General features: G+C 29.4%; 3 protein-coding genes across 3 annotated transcripts; 2 read left to right on the forward strand and 1 right to left on the reverse strand.

Annotated features, from left to right (window-relative positions):
• Nucleotides 1-585: 585 nt before the first annotated feature.
• LOC124940147 (endoglucanase 12) lies at nucleotides 586-3,832 on the reverse strand. The gene is made up of 6 exons (XM_047480630.1): nucleotides 3,705-3,832; nucleotides 3,157-3,622; nucleotides 2,275-2,582; nucleotides 1,549-2,146; nucleotides 1,214-1,386; nucleotides 586-1,115 (listed from the first exon to the last, which is right to left on the reverse strand). Exons 2-6 carry the CDS (start codon nucleotides 3,590-3,592, stop codon nucleotides 714-716), a joined length of 1,917 nt encoding a protein of 638 aa, XP_047336586.1. The 5' UTR covers nucleotides 3,593-3,622; nucleotides 3,705-3,832; the 3' UTR covers nucleotides 586-713.
• A 5,767-nt stretch (nucleotides 3,833-9,599) lies between these two features.
• On the forward strand, nucleotides 9,600-10,946 carry LOC124940270 (membrane steroid-binding protein 1). The gene is made up of 2 exons (XM_047480770.1): nucleotides 9,600-9,973; nucleotides 10,390-10,946. The coding sequence occupies exons 1-2, from the start codon at nucleotides 9,663-9,665 to the stop codon at nucleotides 10,703-10,705; spliced, it is 627 nt and encodes a 208-aa protein (XP_047336726.1). The 5' UTR covers nucleotides 9,600-9,662; the 3' UTR covers nucleotides 10,706-10,946.
• A 1,376-nt stretch (nucleotides 10,947-12,322) lies between these two features.
• Nucleotides 12,323-13,110, forward strand: LOC124940271 (protein phosphatase inhibitor 2-like). The gene is made up of 3 exons (XM_047480771.1): nucleotides 12,323-12,368; nucleotides 12,468-12,580; nucleotides 12,666-13,110. The coding sequence occupies exons 1-3, from the start codon at nucleotides 12,364-12,366 to the stop codon at nucleotides 12,989-12,991; spliced, it is 444 nt and encodes a 147-aa protein (XP_047336727.1). The 5' UTR covers nucleotides 12,323-12,363; the 3' UTR covers nucleotides 12,992-13,110.
• The last annotated feature ends 4,394 nt before the right edge of the window (nucleotides 13,111-17,504 follow it).

The following is a 17,504-nucleotide window of genomic DNA, read 5'->3' on the forward strand; positions in this document are numbered from 1 at the left end:
AATCGATAGAAACGGTCGAAAAAATAATTGTTTTTCTCGAGAACATATAAAACTTATTGGATAACATATATAGTTTTATTTTTATGTTTTATTATTTTTGTCAAACCTTTTTGTTGAACAATTCTTATCATTTGTATTAGAGGAAGGATAAACTCAGCTAGAGAGGCAACGAAAGCAATACCATTAATCCAACGTGATCTGTCACGTTGCCCTCACATCCCGAAATGCACCAATTTTTTTTTTCCAAAATGGACATTTTAGGACTGCATTTCGGGATATTTATACTTTTTATCTCTCCTACCTACGTGCATTTTGGGATTTCGGGATCCAAAATGTGTATTTCGGAACATTTTTAATTCAATTTGTGGACTTGTTTTTTCTCCGACTTTTTGTTGTTATGTTTATCATTTTTTTTAATATATTTGAACTATTTTTAAGAGGGAATTGAATTAAAGATTACCACAATTCAATCCACACCATATCTTTGAGCTTAGCCCTTAGGAATTCATAATCCCATTTAAGTTTAGTTAATGATTTTAACTTACTAACACTAAGATTTATGTTTGTAAGGACAAATAATATTCACCCAAAAAGAGTATATATCCAAAGGTATATATAAATAGATCACCTCATTGTTCAAAAGTAATATGAAGAAATACACCAAATTATTATTACTAAAGATTTCACAAAAATAAAATAAAAATCCCATCGAATCAAGGCTTCCACGGTGGAGGGGGAGGTGAGCTAGGCGGGTAAAGAGGTGGAACCGCAGAGAAAATGAAATTTTTGTCAATATTATAACCACCACTAGTTGTAAGCGACACTAGCGCAGCCACTAAACCAGCATTGCCCGCCATGGTGGGCTCGGTGTAGCTGAAGTTAGCCCTATCTCCTTTGAACTTATCGAATGCATCTGGACCTCCCACCATCGCGCCTGTTATATTATTAGGATTCGGTTTTTTACTATCCCTCCATTTCCATCCATCCGTGCAAGAATACTTCTTCTTGTCGTGTGGTGTCGATGCCCCTCTATGATGCACGTAACGTGGGAACTTGTCCCCGTATCCCACCACATAACTCGTTTTTAATGGATTGTCCCCCAATATGTAATCAATCTAAAAGAGTACAAAAATTTATTTACCCAACTTAAACACAACTTGATTTATATAAAGATATTCATAAATTTATTAACCCATAAACTAAAATTACCTACCTGAGATTTTGCAAAGCTACGAAGTTCATCCAATGGGATGAAAGTGGGCCCACAACTCCAGCCTGGAACTGACGTGGCATTCATGTAATCAACGAATAGTGAAGCTAAAAATGCAGCATTTACAACATATTGCAATGGTTGCCCTCCCCCATGATTCAACTCTATCAATCCACCTATTAAAAAAAAAAATCTAATTTGTTTGATATCATTTTTATTTTATTTTTTAAAAAACAAGATGTTATTTGGGTATTCTAAAATTTTATAAGAAAGTCATAGAAGCTAGAACCATGACTTTTAACATGATCTTAAAATTATAATACTAATGATAGTGTTACCTTTTGTCCAATTGTAGACTTGGTAACGATGGAGATAAGAACACATGGTAAGTCCGGTAACGTTATGGTAACTCTTGAGCATGTCTTCATAAGGGTATCCCGGATTAAGGAATACCCGTAACCTCGTTAGCAGCAACATTGCTGCTGGCAACTTATTATCCCAACTCAACGCGCTAAAATCGGGCAAAACCATTAGTGCTTTGGCATTCTTAGCTAGACTTGGATTCGTGGCTAGCTCTATATATGTCTTGTTTCCCGTGGCGTAAAACATCCACGCGGACGACCACATGTACTCGTCCCAATAGCTCGTCGAGTTGTAGAATAGTGCTGCGTCTGAACCTCCGCTGCTATAACGGGCACGCCGCCCGCTTTCCCGAGCAAAATTGTAAACAGTCGTAGCCGATTTCACAAGCTTCGCAGAGTATGCACTGTTGTCGCGGAAAACAATGGATGCGGAGGCCAGAGCAGACGCCATTTCTCCGGCTAGGTCGGGACCGGATGTCGTGATTTCGACAGGCCTAACGTAGCTCATGTCTTCCGGTCTTTGCCAACAATAGTGGTCATCCGGAGTTGTGGAACCATTTTTAGCCGCGCCTACCTAAAATAATCAGTTAATACTATAGTTATAAAATTTTAAAAAGCGAACAAACACTATCAATCGGTCAATCACTATAATTATAAATTTTTTAAAAAGTGAACAAACAATATCAATCGGTCAATCGTTACCTGACTATAGATTTTATCGATCTTGGTGGCGGAGGAATTGAATGTTAGGAGTAAATAATCGACGCCCCATTTAATAAGTTCTCGAGCATGATCATACTCTTTCACAGCTTTGTACTTGTGTGGATACTCAATAACGCTCCAACTCAACATTGTCATCGCGAACGCCATAGGAAAATTAAACTTGATATTGTCGCCCGCATCGTAGTAACCGCCCACGAGCCCACCCTTTATCTCCGGTTGAGTCGACCCGTCTTGCAAACCCGAGTCACCCCTCCATGGTATACCATTATTCTTTGGCAATTTACCAGCTGCATTTCAAGCATATTCTAACCCTTTATATTTCAAATTTCTTTAAACTATTATTTTTAACAAGATCAGGATTAGAAATAATAATGTAAGATAAGAAGTTAGATCTTGTAGATACTACCAGCTGTTATCATCTAGAACAAGTTGACTTATTCAACAAAATAGGCTTTACCTAATTAAAATTAAAATAATAGAAATATGTAACAATAATTAAGTAAATATGATTGTGATTAATCAATTAATAGAGACGTGTAGAATTTCTTTAAGCATGGGCTGTACCCAAACAAATCAATAAATGACAAAATTAATTTTGTTCAACTTCATATTTGTTACAACTTATAACCTCATTTAAATATTGGTCTGTAATTTAGTTGACTTGTGAATAAAAATAAAAATAAAAATAAAATTTTATTAATTTAGTGTTTTTATTTGCCTGGAATCATGCACGGACGTGTTGTCACGTGACACATCGAGGGATAAAATCAACACTTTTTTTAAAGTATAGGGGTTAGTTTGATCTTCTTCCTTACTAATAAGTAATTAAAACGACAGAGATGGGAATGTAAAACGACATACATTTTTGGGCGTTGAAGAAAAGCAGAGCCTTGTGAAGAGCAAGAGTATAATTATCCGGTGGAGATGGATGCGGTTTGTGTTTTGGAATGGATTTAGCGATTATAATAGGAACGCCGATAACGACGAACGCAATCGCGAGACTTATCAATGACCATTTAAGAAACTGGCGACTGACGACAACGCAACCCAAGTCAACGTATCTTTTCCTCTTTTTCTTCATCTGATCGGACGGTCCTAATAACCAGCTTTGCTGCGTTTCGTCAAGTTGATGATGATGATTATTATTATTGTTGTTGTTATTATTTTGCTGGTTTTGATAACCCATAGAAGCTTTATCCCAATCGCCGGACATCGCATTCCGGCTGCGATCATCTTCATTATCTCCTCTTCCATCAGCCACGTCGAATGTTCCTCCCCAATGATTACCCTGATGCATCTTCTCCGGCGCCGGTGGGATTGATCAAATCTTTGAATCAATTCAATTCAATTCAATTAAAGATTGGAACTTTGATAATAGAATCGAAATGGGGTTTACAAGAAGAAATTACCTGGGGATGAATGATGTTGAAAGTAAGATCTTGGATTGTTTCTCTCTTAGATATTTGTGTAATCCATGGTGGTGAGTATATAATAGACGCCTTGAGAGTGGGGGCAGTTTGACTTGCTAAGATCGATGGAAATATATAATTTTATTTTAAAATCCAAAGAGACAGACAGACAGACAAAGAGAGAAGCTTCTCATCTACCCTCATTAGTGTAAAATGTTTAGTTAATCCTTTCACTTCTTTAAAACTTTGATTTTAATCCTTGATTAATTCATTAGTTTCTTAATTTGGACTTGTATTGGTATTGGTATGTTTGAAAATTAGTTCAATTGAATTCTGAGTTGTAACTAGATATTATCCCGAAAACATCAATCTTTTTTTAATAAATGATACTTATATTAACAAAAATTAAAAGTTATAACAAAAAGTGTAGTGTCTATTAGGCCTCACTCTAGCCATATTGCAATGTTAGAATGGGATTTTGTTTACATCTTAACGTTGTTTTCTAGGGTTATTCCTAGATAGGGTTGGTAAAAAAAATTGGAAAATCGATAACTCAACGGAACCAATAGTTTATCGGTTTCATTCTACCGGTTTATTGGTTAGTTAACTAGTTATAACGGTTTCAGTTAACCGTTTTTTACGTGTTAAACGATTCGGTTTATGGTTAACTATTTTCCTATCGGTTAAACCGATAAACCGGTAATAATTTAATGATATCTATTTATATTAGTTATTTTTTAAAATATTATATTTAATAATATATATTAGTTATTTTTAAATTTTAAATTATAATTTGTATAGAATTGTTTAAAAAAAATATAATTTATATGTGTTTTAATTTAAAAAATGAATACTTTTAAAATATATTATATTATTACAACAATATATTATATTATTACAATAATATAATATATTACAATAATAATATAATATATTATAACATAGATAAAAAATAAAGAATAACATAAATTTACGTGCAAACAATAATTTAAAAAAAAACATTTAATAAGTTTAATACTTAATTTAAAAAATTGAATTATTGATTTACGGTTAAACTAGTTAATCGATCGGTACTTCTGTAGAAACAAAATCGATAAAACCGATATCAATACTTGTTGGTTAACTGGTTTGTAAAATAAGAGTTAAAATTGAATTTAATCGGAACAGTTTAACCGGTTCAACCCCTTATTCGGATGAGATTTTTTAAATAACTTAGAGGAAAAAGAAAATTAGTGATAAGTAATTATTTGAGGGAGTTGGGATTTTTTTATTTTTTTAATTGAATTAAAATGTATTAATATATAATAATAATAACATAAAAATTAATAATTTAAAATAAAATGTATTTTAGTATTTTAATTAATTAATAAATTAAATGATATTAGAGAAAAAATTAAAAAATATTTTAATTAGTTTGAATTATTTAAATAATGAAACTAATTACCTCTTTAATTAATTATTATGTTATTTTAATTAAATATTGAAGATTTAGATGGGAGAAATATTATTATTAATGTTTTTTATAAAAAAATTAATTTTATTATTAAATTATTGTATTTTAAAACAATTAATATTAAGAGATGTTAAATTAATATTTAAAATAGTGTTATTAATAAGTATATTTGAAAATGATGTTTGAAGATGCACTTAATTTGATAATAAAAAAAAGAGTGTTTAGTTAATTCTATTATTTTATTAGAGTTTAAGTCAACATAACAAATAAACTAATTATTAATACTACTAAAATATTAATATTATAAATGATAAACAAATTAAAAATCAATAATTTTAGGTCCATGTTTTTATATTCAACTAAGATGAGATCTGAAATAATAAAACAGCTACTTTTGATGTTTAAAAGTCCATGATTAAACTCATGTATAACAGCTAGCTTTAGGGGTGCAATTTACAAATTATTTAATTTATATTTCTTTTTCTTCCCACGCGTTTACTTTTTTTTATTTGGAGGTGAACTACGATGGAATGGATGGAGAAATCTCACCTCACCACCGTCACTTTCCTATATTTAATTAATTAATTAATTGTTCATTAACTTAAATTTAAAATATTGTTTAGTTAAGTGACATCCATATAAAAACACAAATTCACAGTCTTTATCCTTTTTCGGTTCGAAAGAATGAAATAACTTTAAACAAATCAAATATCGTTTGACTCCACTCTCATCAATCACGTCACTAAATGTTTTTTAAATAATCAAATACCGAACAAACATGTAAGGTTTTGTTCGGTTTGAATTATTTAAAATAACTCAAAAAAGTCAAACATTATTTCATTTCTCTTTTATTTATCAAATCACTAAATTCATTAATAAAAAAATATTAAAATATCATCTATTTAAAATTATTATTTTTTATTTTATAAATATATATTTCAATACATTTTAAGTTTTTTTATTGAAAAAAAATATCACCTTCTCAAAATCATCACGAATCAATTATTTATTTCTCTTTCTGCACTATTTACAAAAAAACTACCTAACAAGCCCTAAATATAAAATATTTTAATATATTTATCTGATCATTTAATTATTCAAATGAGGTATAATTTAATATATAAAAACCTGCATTGCCGACCTAAATAATTCTTAGAAAAACACTATAATTTAGAAAAAATAAATAAAATAGTGATAATATATATAAGCTAACAAATAAATCACTAACAAACACATGTCTAACTTATTATATACTATTCTTTGTTTGTTTGTTAGAGAAAATAATAATAATTCCTTGGTTGTTGATTGATGGTGACTTTGAAATGCATATTATTTGACTTTCAATACATAATATTTATTGATATAGCACCAGTCCATTTAAAAGAATATAGACGTAACAAGCAATTTTGTATTGTATTCAGTATCAATTATTTAAAAATAATAATAATATGAACAATGGTGTATAATGAGAGCAAGATTAGATAATTTCTTATGACAAACAAGAGATAAAATTGAAGAAAACAAAATTAACTCACTTGTTTGAACTTGCATTTTTGTAGGATTTGTATGAGTTGTGTTTTAAATAAATTATTTAAAAATAACTATTTGAACATATTTAAAATGTTAACAATGAAATAAATTATTATAGACTATCCAGATCTTCAGAGGAGTCTTCTGAGTTTTATAACAGCAAATGATGTTTACTCTGTTAATCATGATCGCATTTATTGGTAAATTTTTAAATATGTTTTTTGATTTTTTAGATAATTTTTTACTAATTGATTATTAGCTTAAATAACATGTATTTCGTTCATTTGCACGAGTAATAATATAAAGAACTATGAAAAAATATTACGGTAAAAATGTTTATGGGCGGGTCAACCCAAAATCTGACTCAAATATCAATTTACTCTCACATATATATCAAAATTAACCACAACTCTCGACCCGACAATCCGAACATTTTAAAAATTAAGCATTTACAATTAAATAAAACAATGAAATTTATTTTATTCTCTAAAATATTAATAACAATAAAATAATAATATTTTGATATATTGAGTTGGTAATACTAACAAATAAATTAATCTCATAAATAATAAATAGGAGTTTAGGAGCAAAAGTTAAATAAATAAATAAATAAATAACAGGTAAACTTAACATTCAAAGCCCAAGGTTGTTCTATCTTACCAGTATAGGATTTAGAGGATTTATATAAATGGTGCATTGCTTTGTAATTTTTATGTTAATCTAATTTAACAAATATTTTACATCGATAATTGTTTTCACTTAGTAAATATAAATTATTATTTTTATTTGTAAATAATTGAATTATTATAAATAACAAATTAGAAAGAAAAAAATGCGTGTTTACTAATAATTTTGGAATGACTGAGTTGGTCGGTAATATAGTGTGAAACTTTGAATAATTTGGGAAACCATTTAGAAAATAGGATGTACTCAAATTATCATTTTTGTTTCAATGCAAGACAATTCTGTGTGAAAAATACTAAGATCAGATCATTTTTTTTTTTTTTTTAATTTAAAATGCTAACACGACTTCCACAAGAGATTATAGAATTTCAATGAGACATTAATACCTGTTTCCACAAAAATATATTTTAGTTAAATTATTTTATAATATAAATAGTATAATAAATTATATATATATATATAAATAAATATATTTATTTTAATAAAATAGTATAAAATATATAAATATAAGTTAAAATTATATAATAATTTGTAACCCTAAATTTGGTATTGAAATTGGAATTGAGTTTAATTTTAATTCTTAAATTTGGTAGATTTTTAATATTAATAATTAGAATTAAAATTACTATAAAATTTAATTTATTATAATTTTATAGTTCTTAATTTCATTTTTTAAGTTTAAAATTGTAATTTTAAATTTTATTTTTTAATATTTTTTCAAAATAAAATAATTTATTATTTTATTATTTAAAATAGGATTAAAGTTTCTAATCATAATTTTTTTTTTTAAATTATCATGTCTTTTTTTTCTTCAATTTAGTAAGTGAATATTTTGAATTAATATATATATATATATATATTATATAATAAATAATATATATTCACATTCATATTGGTAAGAAAACTTTTTTTACAAAATTACACCATCATACCTGGTATGTGTTGTATAAAGGTAATGTATATACTATTTTTCTATATATATTATTTAATAAGATAAAAATTTATTTAAACTTATATACTTATACAATTAACTTAATTAGACATAATATTTAATAAAAAATTATTTAAACGTATATATAATAAAATATTTGCTCATTTAGCCTCGGTTAGAAAACAAACTTATTTTTTAAAATTTATATATTTATTAATTAAATATTCATTTTTTTACCATCCTTGTTACTTTTTATTAATTAATTAATCAATTTCTCTTTATACATTTTGTTTTATTAATTAATTAATTTTTATTTATTTTTCTTCATTTCTCTATTCATATGTTAAGATTTAATATTTGATTATTTTAATTTTATTTATTTATATTATTTTTACATTCTTCCTATATATACTAATATTATTTTAAAATTATTTGGTCTCTTTAAAAAACTAATACTTAAATATTATAATGACTAATCACTTTAACAATAAAAAAAAACTATTAAATTTAAATAATAATATATATTAATTCATCAAATACCAAAAAAGTAATAATCAAGATTATACCAAAAAAAATCAATGATTTTGTTTATTATTATTATAATTTTGAATTAAAAAATTAAATAGAAAGAAAATTATTTTCATTTTTGTTTATATTAAAGAAAATAAAAAATTTATAAAATATTATAAAGAAAAAGAGATAAAGATAGACAAATTAATTAATTAATAAATAGAAACAAGAAACGAAATTAATTAATTAAAAAAAATGGAAGAGAGAAAAAAATAAATATTTAATTAATAAATAAATATTTAAAAAAATTAACTTTGTTTACTAAAAAGAATAAATCAGCATATTTTTATTTTATAAAATAAATTTATATAAACTGTAAATAGTTGATACGTCTTGAATTAAATATATTTTTTAATTTAAGATGTTAACCTATTAAACCAGCCAATATATATATATATATATATATATATATATATATATATATATATATATATATATTTTGAATTTGAGTAGTTAAATTGTTGAACCAGTATATATTTTTTTTAATATATAAAATTAAATATTTTCATCTCTTATTTAAACTATAAATTTAAATAAATATCATATCAATAAACTATAAATAATTAAATAAATAAAAAATGAAAAGTGGAATTATTTGATTAATTAAAAAGTTGAAGTGTTGTTTTGACTTGTAGATGCGAATCTATAGGATTTCTTTGATAGTTTAGTTTTTCTTCTTACCAAGTAAGCCGTCACACATGTTTTCAATCTCCTAGTTTTTCTCGCCTCCTTCCTTCATCCCTTCCTTGTATCTCTCTCTCTCTCTCTCTCTATCTAACAAGTCTCAGCTATGATGGCTCTTCAACTATGGGAGACCCTGAAAGAAGCAATCACAGTATACACTGGTCTTTCTCCGGCCACATTCTTCACAACCGTTGCCGTTGCTCTTGCCTTTTACTACTTTATCTCATCTTTCTTTGGTTCCTCCTCTAATCATCATGAACGACCTAGGGCTTACGAAGAAGAGGTCGAGCCTCTACCTCCTCCGGTTCAGTTGGGAGAGATAGATGAAGAGGAACTCAAGGCGTATGATGGATCCGATCCAAAGAAACCTCTGCTCATGGCTATCAAGGCTCAGATCTATGACGTTTCTCAAAGCAGGTTACCCAAAATTCCATCTTTGTTTCTCATGTTTATCCCCCAATTATGATTGTTGTCTATATAGATAGGCTATCTGATTGATTCTGATTACTTGGTATTGCTCTGAATTTTAAGGTTCATTATAAAACGAATGATTCCCAAATTATGGGTACTGAGTTTATCTCTTGAATTGCTGTTAATCTGTTTGAATCATCATGTATGGATTTCTTAGCAATTTCTGTCATTCATCGATGGTTTAAAGTTTTCATCTTTCATGAAGTGATTTAGAAAAGCTATCACCTTTAACCACATCCAGATTTTGCATTTTGTTCATCTGAAATCTCTATCTTATGGCCTGCAAGTTCATTCCAACAAGGTTTTGCATTTGGGTAATTGGGTTTATTACACTATGTAACATTTGATCATTATTAATGTAGGATGTTCTATGGTCCTGGAGGACCTTATGCCCTGTTTGCTGGTAAGGACGCTAGCAGAGCTCTGGCGAAGATGTCATTCGAAGTGGAGGATCTAACCGGAGACATATCTGGACTCGGCCCATTTGAGCTTGACGCATTACAGGACTGGGAGTACAAGTTCATGAGCAAGTATGTCAAAGTTGGAACAATTAAAAAGACAGTAACCGAAACAACAGCAGCAGATCCTGATACAAAGGAGGAGAAACCTGCAGTAGATGGTCCAGCAGAGAGCAAAGAGGACGTCACCGTCGAAGGAGAAGGAGCCAAGGAAGAGTAGGGCTGTGTAATTCGACCCCCCCCCACCATAACAGGGGGAATATGCATGTACTAGTGAAAAGGAAAAACATGTTTGTTTAATCATATATAATGACTCTGAGGTTTAAGGTGTTTGTTGTAGATCTGCTATTTATTCTAGTCTTCTTCTGGAATTTCTATCATAGTTTGTAGATCTTGCAAGCCCTTTGACTTGATTGAGCCATCTTCCTTTGGCTATGATCTCAAAATAAACATTTCTTCAATATCTCTTTTGTTTATTTCAGTGATGCATTTTTCATTCTCATTCAAAAGTGTTACTTGGGAAAGTACTATACAATTGATATGAAGCTATGAACTAGGTTAGGCAACACTATCTTACCAATGATTTCAAATTATTCTCAAATCAATGATTTATTTTTTTTCTTTCTATTATTAACAGACATTGCCTAATAGATAACTTGTTTAATGATTAACATCAAAATAACTCATTTTATCCATATTTTTTTGCAAAGATTGTAAAATTATTGTGTGACCAATCTGAGCTTCAAGTTAGGGCAACATCCGAGTTCCACTCCAATACAAAATAGACAACAACTTGGCTCAATCCAAATAATGTCTGACAGCAAAAAAACATATAGAAAACCATAATCATAAAAAAAACATTAAAAATCATAATCATAGTTGGAGCCACAAACCTAATTGCCAAAGTAGGCCACAACCGACAAGGGGGTTTTCGCCTACCCATAAATTTTCTGAATAGCTAAAATTCCAATAATTTATTAAATTTCTATACATGTAAAATTTCAGTTTTATGACCCAGCTAAAGGTTAAAGCATTGCATTACAAATGTGATAGTCATCTGTTATTTTTTTTTTGTGTGTTACAGTAACTTTCAACTAAAATTCTTTTTCTTAATTGAAAATAAATAAATTGAAAGATTTTTAGTTCCCAAAAAAATATAATTTTTTTATCAAATTTGAACTAAAAATCTTTCGAATTTATTTATTTCCAATTAAGAATAAGAATTTAGTTGAAAGTTATTATAACACAAAAAAAAAGAAATTCACTTGTAAAGAATATAATTCCAATAAAATTGGAAAAATTAATAAAGGAATAAACAATATTGTAGATCAAAGTGGGAGATTTATATAAATAAAATGAAATTCACTTGTAAAGAATATAATTAAAGTGTAAAACTTATAATCAAATAATAATAAAGAAAATGAAAACAAATATTTGACTAGAACAAACATAATTTTTAATTTTGTGATAAACATAGAAGAAGAGTATAGCACCAAAAAATTCTTACCCGCCGATGATGGACGTCGGAGGTATGAATTCTTCATCTATTCTCGTTCTCATTCATACATTCATACATTCTTCATCTCTAGATCCATTAATATGAATCGCTTGGATTTCAAACGTCAGAAAGATGATAGATAGAAATGTAATTAGGTTACGATTTGGCAATCAGGATTGTTAGGTTATCTGAATCCGTTCTTCTGTAATTTTGTTTTGTTTATTCATGCATTCTTTATTTTGCTCAGACCCATAATTAAACGATAGATATAGATTCTGATTAAGATCGATTCGTCTTTCTTTCTTGCAACAAAATGATGGGATGGTTTTGAATTTTCAGGATAATTATTGACAGACTGAAAATTACATTAGCAGAACAATATGAGGTATTAATATCTTTCTTGTTTGAATTTAATGGAATGTGAACAGGGGTAAATCGATCGATTCTGAAATGGGTTTTGGATTCTTTGTTTGTTTTTACACAGGGATCATATAAAATGGGATGAGACTAATCTCACTGAGATTGAAAGAAATAAACCCGTGAGACAAAAGATTACTGAACCCAAGACACCATTTCATCCAAAGATTGAGGATGATGGTAAATAGCTTGGCTGATTTGATTACATTTTCAGATTTTTGTTCTTGTTCTTGATCAATCAATCAATCATTTGTTTTGTTTGCAGGTGGTTCACTTTCTCCTTTAAAAACAATCAACAGTTTTGATGACTTTTCTGTGGAGACCATTAGTCCAGAAGCCATACGTTCTGCTTTGAATGATGTAGCTTCTTCTTCTAATTCTTCTTCTTCTGGTCAGAACATTGTTCAGAAATCTGTTGGCTGGAATTCCTCTGATGATGATGAAGTTGAAGCTGATCAGTCTATGGAAGCGGAAAAGAGCGGGATTAGCTTTAAGGAACATAGGAGAGCACATTATGATGAATTCAGGAAAGTGAAAGAACTCGGAGGGAAGGAAGGATCCATGGTGGAAGAAGATGGTTCTGACTTCTGATCAATGAAAATAATAATTATAATAATAATAATGCAAGTTGAAATTACATACAACTTGCTGATTATGAAAATAATAATATGTCATTTCTTTTTGTATAGTATTTTTTTGTAATATTTATATATTGTTTTAGAAATGTTAAATAAATTTTAAATATTTTTTTTTGTTTGTATTGGGGCTCTAATTTGAGTCTTTTTATTAAATAAGGCTTGAACTTTTAAATTGTATGATATGATGCTCTAAGTATTACCTTTTGACCATTTAAAATTTTTTCCACATATTATTGGAGTTGTGGCTATTTCAGAAATTAAGAACGGAAAAAGGAAAAAGAGCCATTGTAGTTGATTTAACTTAATTAAAGATTTTACGTCGGGCCCTTCATACGTCGACATGGAACCTAGGGCGTTTGGGGCTCGAACCTAATGCTAACGTCTTTTAGTGTGAATTCAATTCTAATGGAAGATATGTTGCTTTATGGAAAGATTTAAAACACATTTTATTTGATAAACATATTAGACCGTTAGTCGGTGAAGGAATCTGATGGCTCATTGATGGCCGATCAGTTAATATTGAAAACCAACATGCTATTTTACCCGTACACAATATAAGACTGGCCGTAGATAGAGAGGAGGGTACATGGAATCAATAGTTTGGAAGGACAACAATATGTGGAATCATGATTTTCTTAGTTAGGTTGATAATGATTTTGGGGGATTTATTAAACTCGACGTGGAAACTCAAAGAGCACGGGAGAACGGTTAAGTTAGAATTAGGGTGCGTGAATCTGATCCACATAGTCGTTACTCTAAATCTATTTGTGTTGATAACGGGACACAAGTATATAAAGTGATAGTGTGACCTGAACGTCCTATTATTGTATCTCCTTCACCGCGATCAAATCTGCATGTGTCGAAGGCGTCGACTTTGTTTGGGCTAACGAGAGAGTCAGTGATAACCTCATTTCACGTCGATTGGATCCGTATGGCTAGCCTTATAGATGTTGAAAGACTAGTTGTTGAGATGACAAATTCAGAGGAATTTGATATGGTCGAAAAACTGTTTGAGCATGATGAGGCTAGATTAAATGAGCCAATATATTCTTGTGAGGTTGAGATAGAGTATCTGTCTTCACACCCCTCGAGTTGTGATGTCTCTCCGTATGTCAAAAAAATGGAGAGCAGGTAGATGGTGGTATATCAAAAGCTGAGTTCAACATAGGCCAATCTTATCAAACTCTTTATCATGAGATTAATGTTCTTGAATCACTAGTTTTCATTCATGATGTGTCTAATGAGGAATCATTAGTTTTTGAACCAAATTATGATGTCAACGATAATATCCAAATAGAATTCTCGACACATAATATGACGATGAATGAAAACAAATCTCTCATGAAGGAGATCCTTGAATTAGAGACTGAAGTGTGACCCATTGTGCACAAAATTCCTTCATGTATACTTTTCATCCAAACCATTCTTCATAAAAAAGACTACCACCATTGCCATTTGAAAAAAACTAAATGACCAACCACAGGGTTATATGCAAGTAGGAAAGTGTGCTGAGAAAGGGTTATTATAATTAAATTTTATCAATGATTGAGAAAATTATTGCTTGGAACGTTTATGGGTTAAATGATGGTGTGAAGAGAGAGATCATTAAGTCACTAATGGGAGCCATTGGCTGTGGCATATACTGTTTTAGTGAGACTAAAATTCAGAAAATGGATCAATGGATCGTTAAGGATCTATGTAATTGGCGTTTGTGTGGATGAGAGGCTCTTGACTCTATAAAGGCATCGGGTAGAATTCTTGTGGCATGGAATGAAGACATGTATGAGAAAATAAATGTTAATTTGGGTAGATTCTCGATTAACGTTCAATTAAGAAATCGGGAATATAATTTTTTATGGGTAATTTTTACGGTCTATAGACTGGTTCTATCACAATTTAAAATAGAGTTTTTTTTAATAAAATTAAGAACGTGTTGAGTCTCTAGGACTTACCAAAAATTTTTTGGGTGACATGAACGAAGTTAGATCCCTGTATGAAAGGAAATTGGCCAATATGCTTAACATCATAATGCACGAGTTCTCGGAGACAATTAAAGATCTTGAACTTATCGACTTTCCTTTGGAATGTGGTTAATTCAGCTTTAAGAGAGGTAATGACAATGGAGTCAAGTTCATTCTCGTATTGATAAATTTCTAATTAGTGAATATATTTTTTGAGAGGTTTTTCTTATATGTTTCAAAAGGTTCTTCCATGAAGTTATTCAGATCACTGACCGATCTTCATGGATCGCCGTATGATGGAGATAACATGTCGACCATTTAGATTTGAAAATAAATAGTTGTTCAAGGAAGAATTTTTATCGTGTGTGCAATCATGGTGGGTGAGTCCGACATCAGTTGGGTCTCCGTTGAGTAAACTCTCTGTGAACTTAAGGAATCTACGTAAGTTTCTCAAAATTTGGTTCATGGGAGATCGTGCTTTATTTTGTACTAAAATCAATGACTTTTATAATGAAATTAATGTCATTGATGGGATTGAAGAGCTTCGTGAACTCTCTGGTGAGGAGGTTAGGTCTTGGATTCACATTGTTAGTAAGTTGTTCGATATGTGTAAGGAAGAAGAAATTGGGGCACGCCATCGAAGTAGAGTTGCATGGTCAAAAGTCGGAGATAGAGACACCAAATCTCAAACGCACAAGGAATAAATAATATGATTAATTGATCTCGATCAAAGGAAAAGTTAATGATATTGAACTAGAAATTTCTACGAGTATTGTCAAATGTTATAAGGGTTTATTTAAAGAGACATTTAAATTCAAACCTAAATTGAATAGTATTATTTTTTATTCAATTAGTTAAACGCAAAAAGGTATGTTGAAAGCTCGATTTTCGTTGGAGTAGATCATTAAGGAATGCGAAAATGATAAAATGTCGGGATGCGATGAGTTTACTTTGGTTTTTCTTAAGAAGGCGTGACCTTTTTTCTTAAAACGGGAATTATGGAAACAATTGATCATATTTATCGTTTGTCTTATCCGTAAATATCTAAGAACTATTGATTTGAAGAATTTTAGGCATATTAGTCTCGTTTCATCTTTCTATAAGATTGTCGCAAAATATTTAGTCAACAAATTGAGAAATGTATTAGAGACATACATATCTAATAATCAGATGACATTCATCAAAGATCATCAAATATATGATGTCATATTAATATTCAATGAGTGCATTGACTCAACTAATTCAAGAAATGACAAATGTATTTTTGTCAAGTTAGACGTCAAAAAGGCTTATGATCAAGTCAATTAGAATTTTTTGTTTGATGTAATGGGCAGAATGAGAATGGATACGAAATGGATTGGGTAGATTAAATTATGTCTCTCGATTGTTAAGTTTTCTGTCATTGTTAATGGTAGATTTTAGGAACTTTTCGAGAGTTTCCGAAGGATTGGACAGGGTGATCCACTCTCTCCTCTTTTGTTTGTTATTGTTATTGAAACTCTCTAAAAAATGATAGCATTTGTAGAAAATTCGGGACTCCTCCGTAGAGTGAGTTGTGGGTTAAGAAAATATCATTTTTTTATATCACATTAGTTTTCGCCGATGACACGCTTTGCATGGTTCAGGCTACCTACAATAAGTTTAAACACTTTCGGGATATTTTATGAGTATTTGGTGCATATTCCGATCTTCGAGTGAAACTTAATAAGTCAAATATTTTTTTCACATATCATGTTTCGAATAAAAGAAATATGATGTTACAAATGTGTTGGGTTCAGAATTGTTGGTCTTACATCAACATATATTGGTATGTCATTGAGTGCTAAATTACGATCCAAGGTCTCTTATGACCCAATTATCACTAAAATATAATGTAAACTGTCAAGATGGAAAAGTAAAACAATCTCGAAAGGGGTAGGATAATTCTCATTAAGATTGTGTTGTCATCTATGCCACATATATGATTTCTTTATTCATTCTTCTCAAAAGTGTGGTGGTGAAAATAGAGAGAATAATGTGTAAATTCTTATGTGGATCTTTTAACTCATCGTTTTGTCATTTAGTTAGTTGGGATAAGGTTAAATGTTGTAAAGATCAAGAGGTTTGGATATTTGAGATTTGATTTCCTTTAATAAGTCTCTTATATTAAAATGGTATTCGAGATTTGTCACGGAACCCGATAGTCTTTGTGTATCCATTATCAAATGTAAGTATGGTTATGATTGGTTTGGTTGGTTCACAAAATGTCTAGTTATCTAAAAAAATTATTCTGTAAAAAATAATCATTTGGGCCGACACTAGTTTTAAACGTGTATATCTTAAAAAAAATATATTTAATTTAAAATACAATACGTCTAATTTAGACGACCATATTTACAAAGATTTTTGAATAATAAATTCAAATGTTTCTTTAAATTATACATTTTCTTAGTCACTTAAACAATTCAACCAAATACAATAAAAAAAATATGTGCAATAAGTATCTAATTATAATTTTATTTTAAA

This window comes from Impatiens glandulifera, chromosome 5 (genome assembly GCF_907164915.1).
Source record: "Impatiens glandulifera chromosome 5, dImpGla2.1, whole genome shotgun sequence".
In the NCBI taxonomy this organism is placed as follows: domain Eukaryota; kingdom Viridiplantae; phylum Streptophyta; class Magnoliopsida; order Ericales; family Balsaminaceae; genus Impatiens; species Impatiens glandulifera.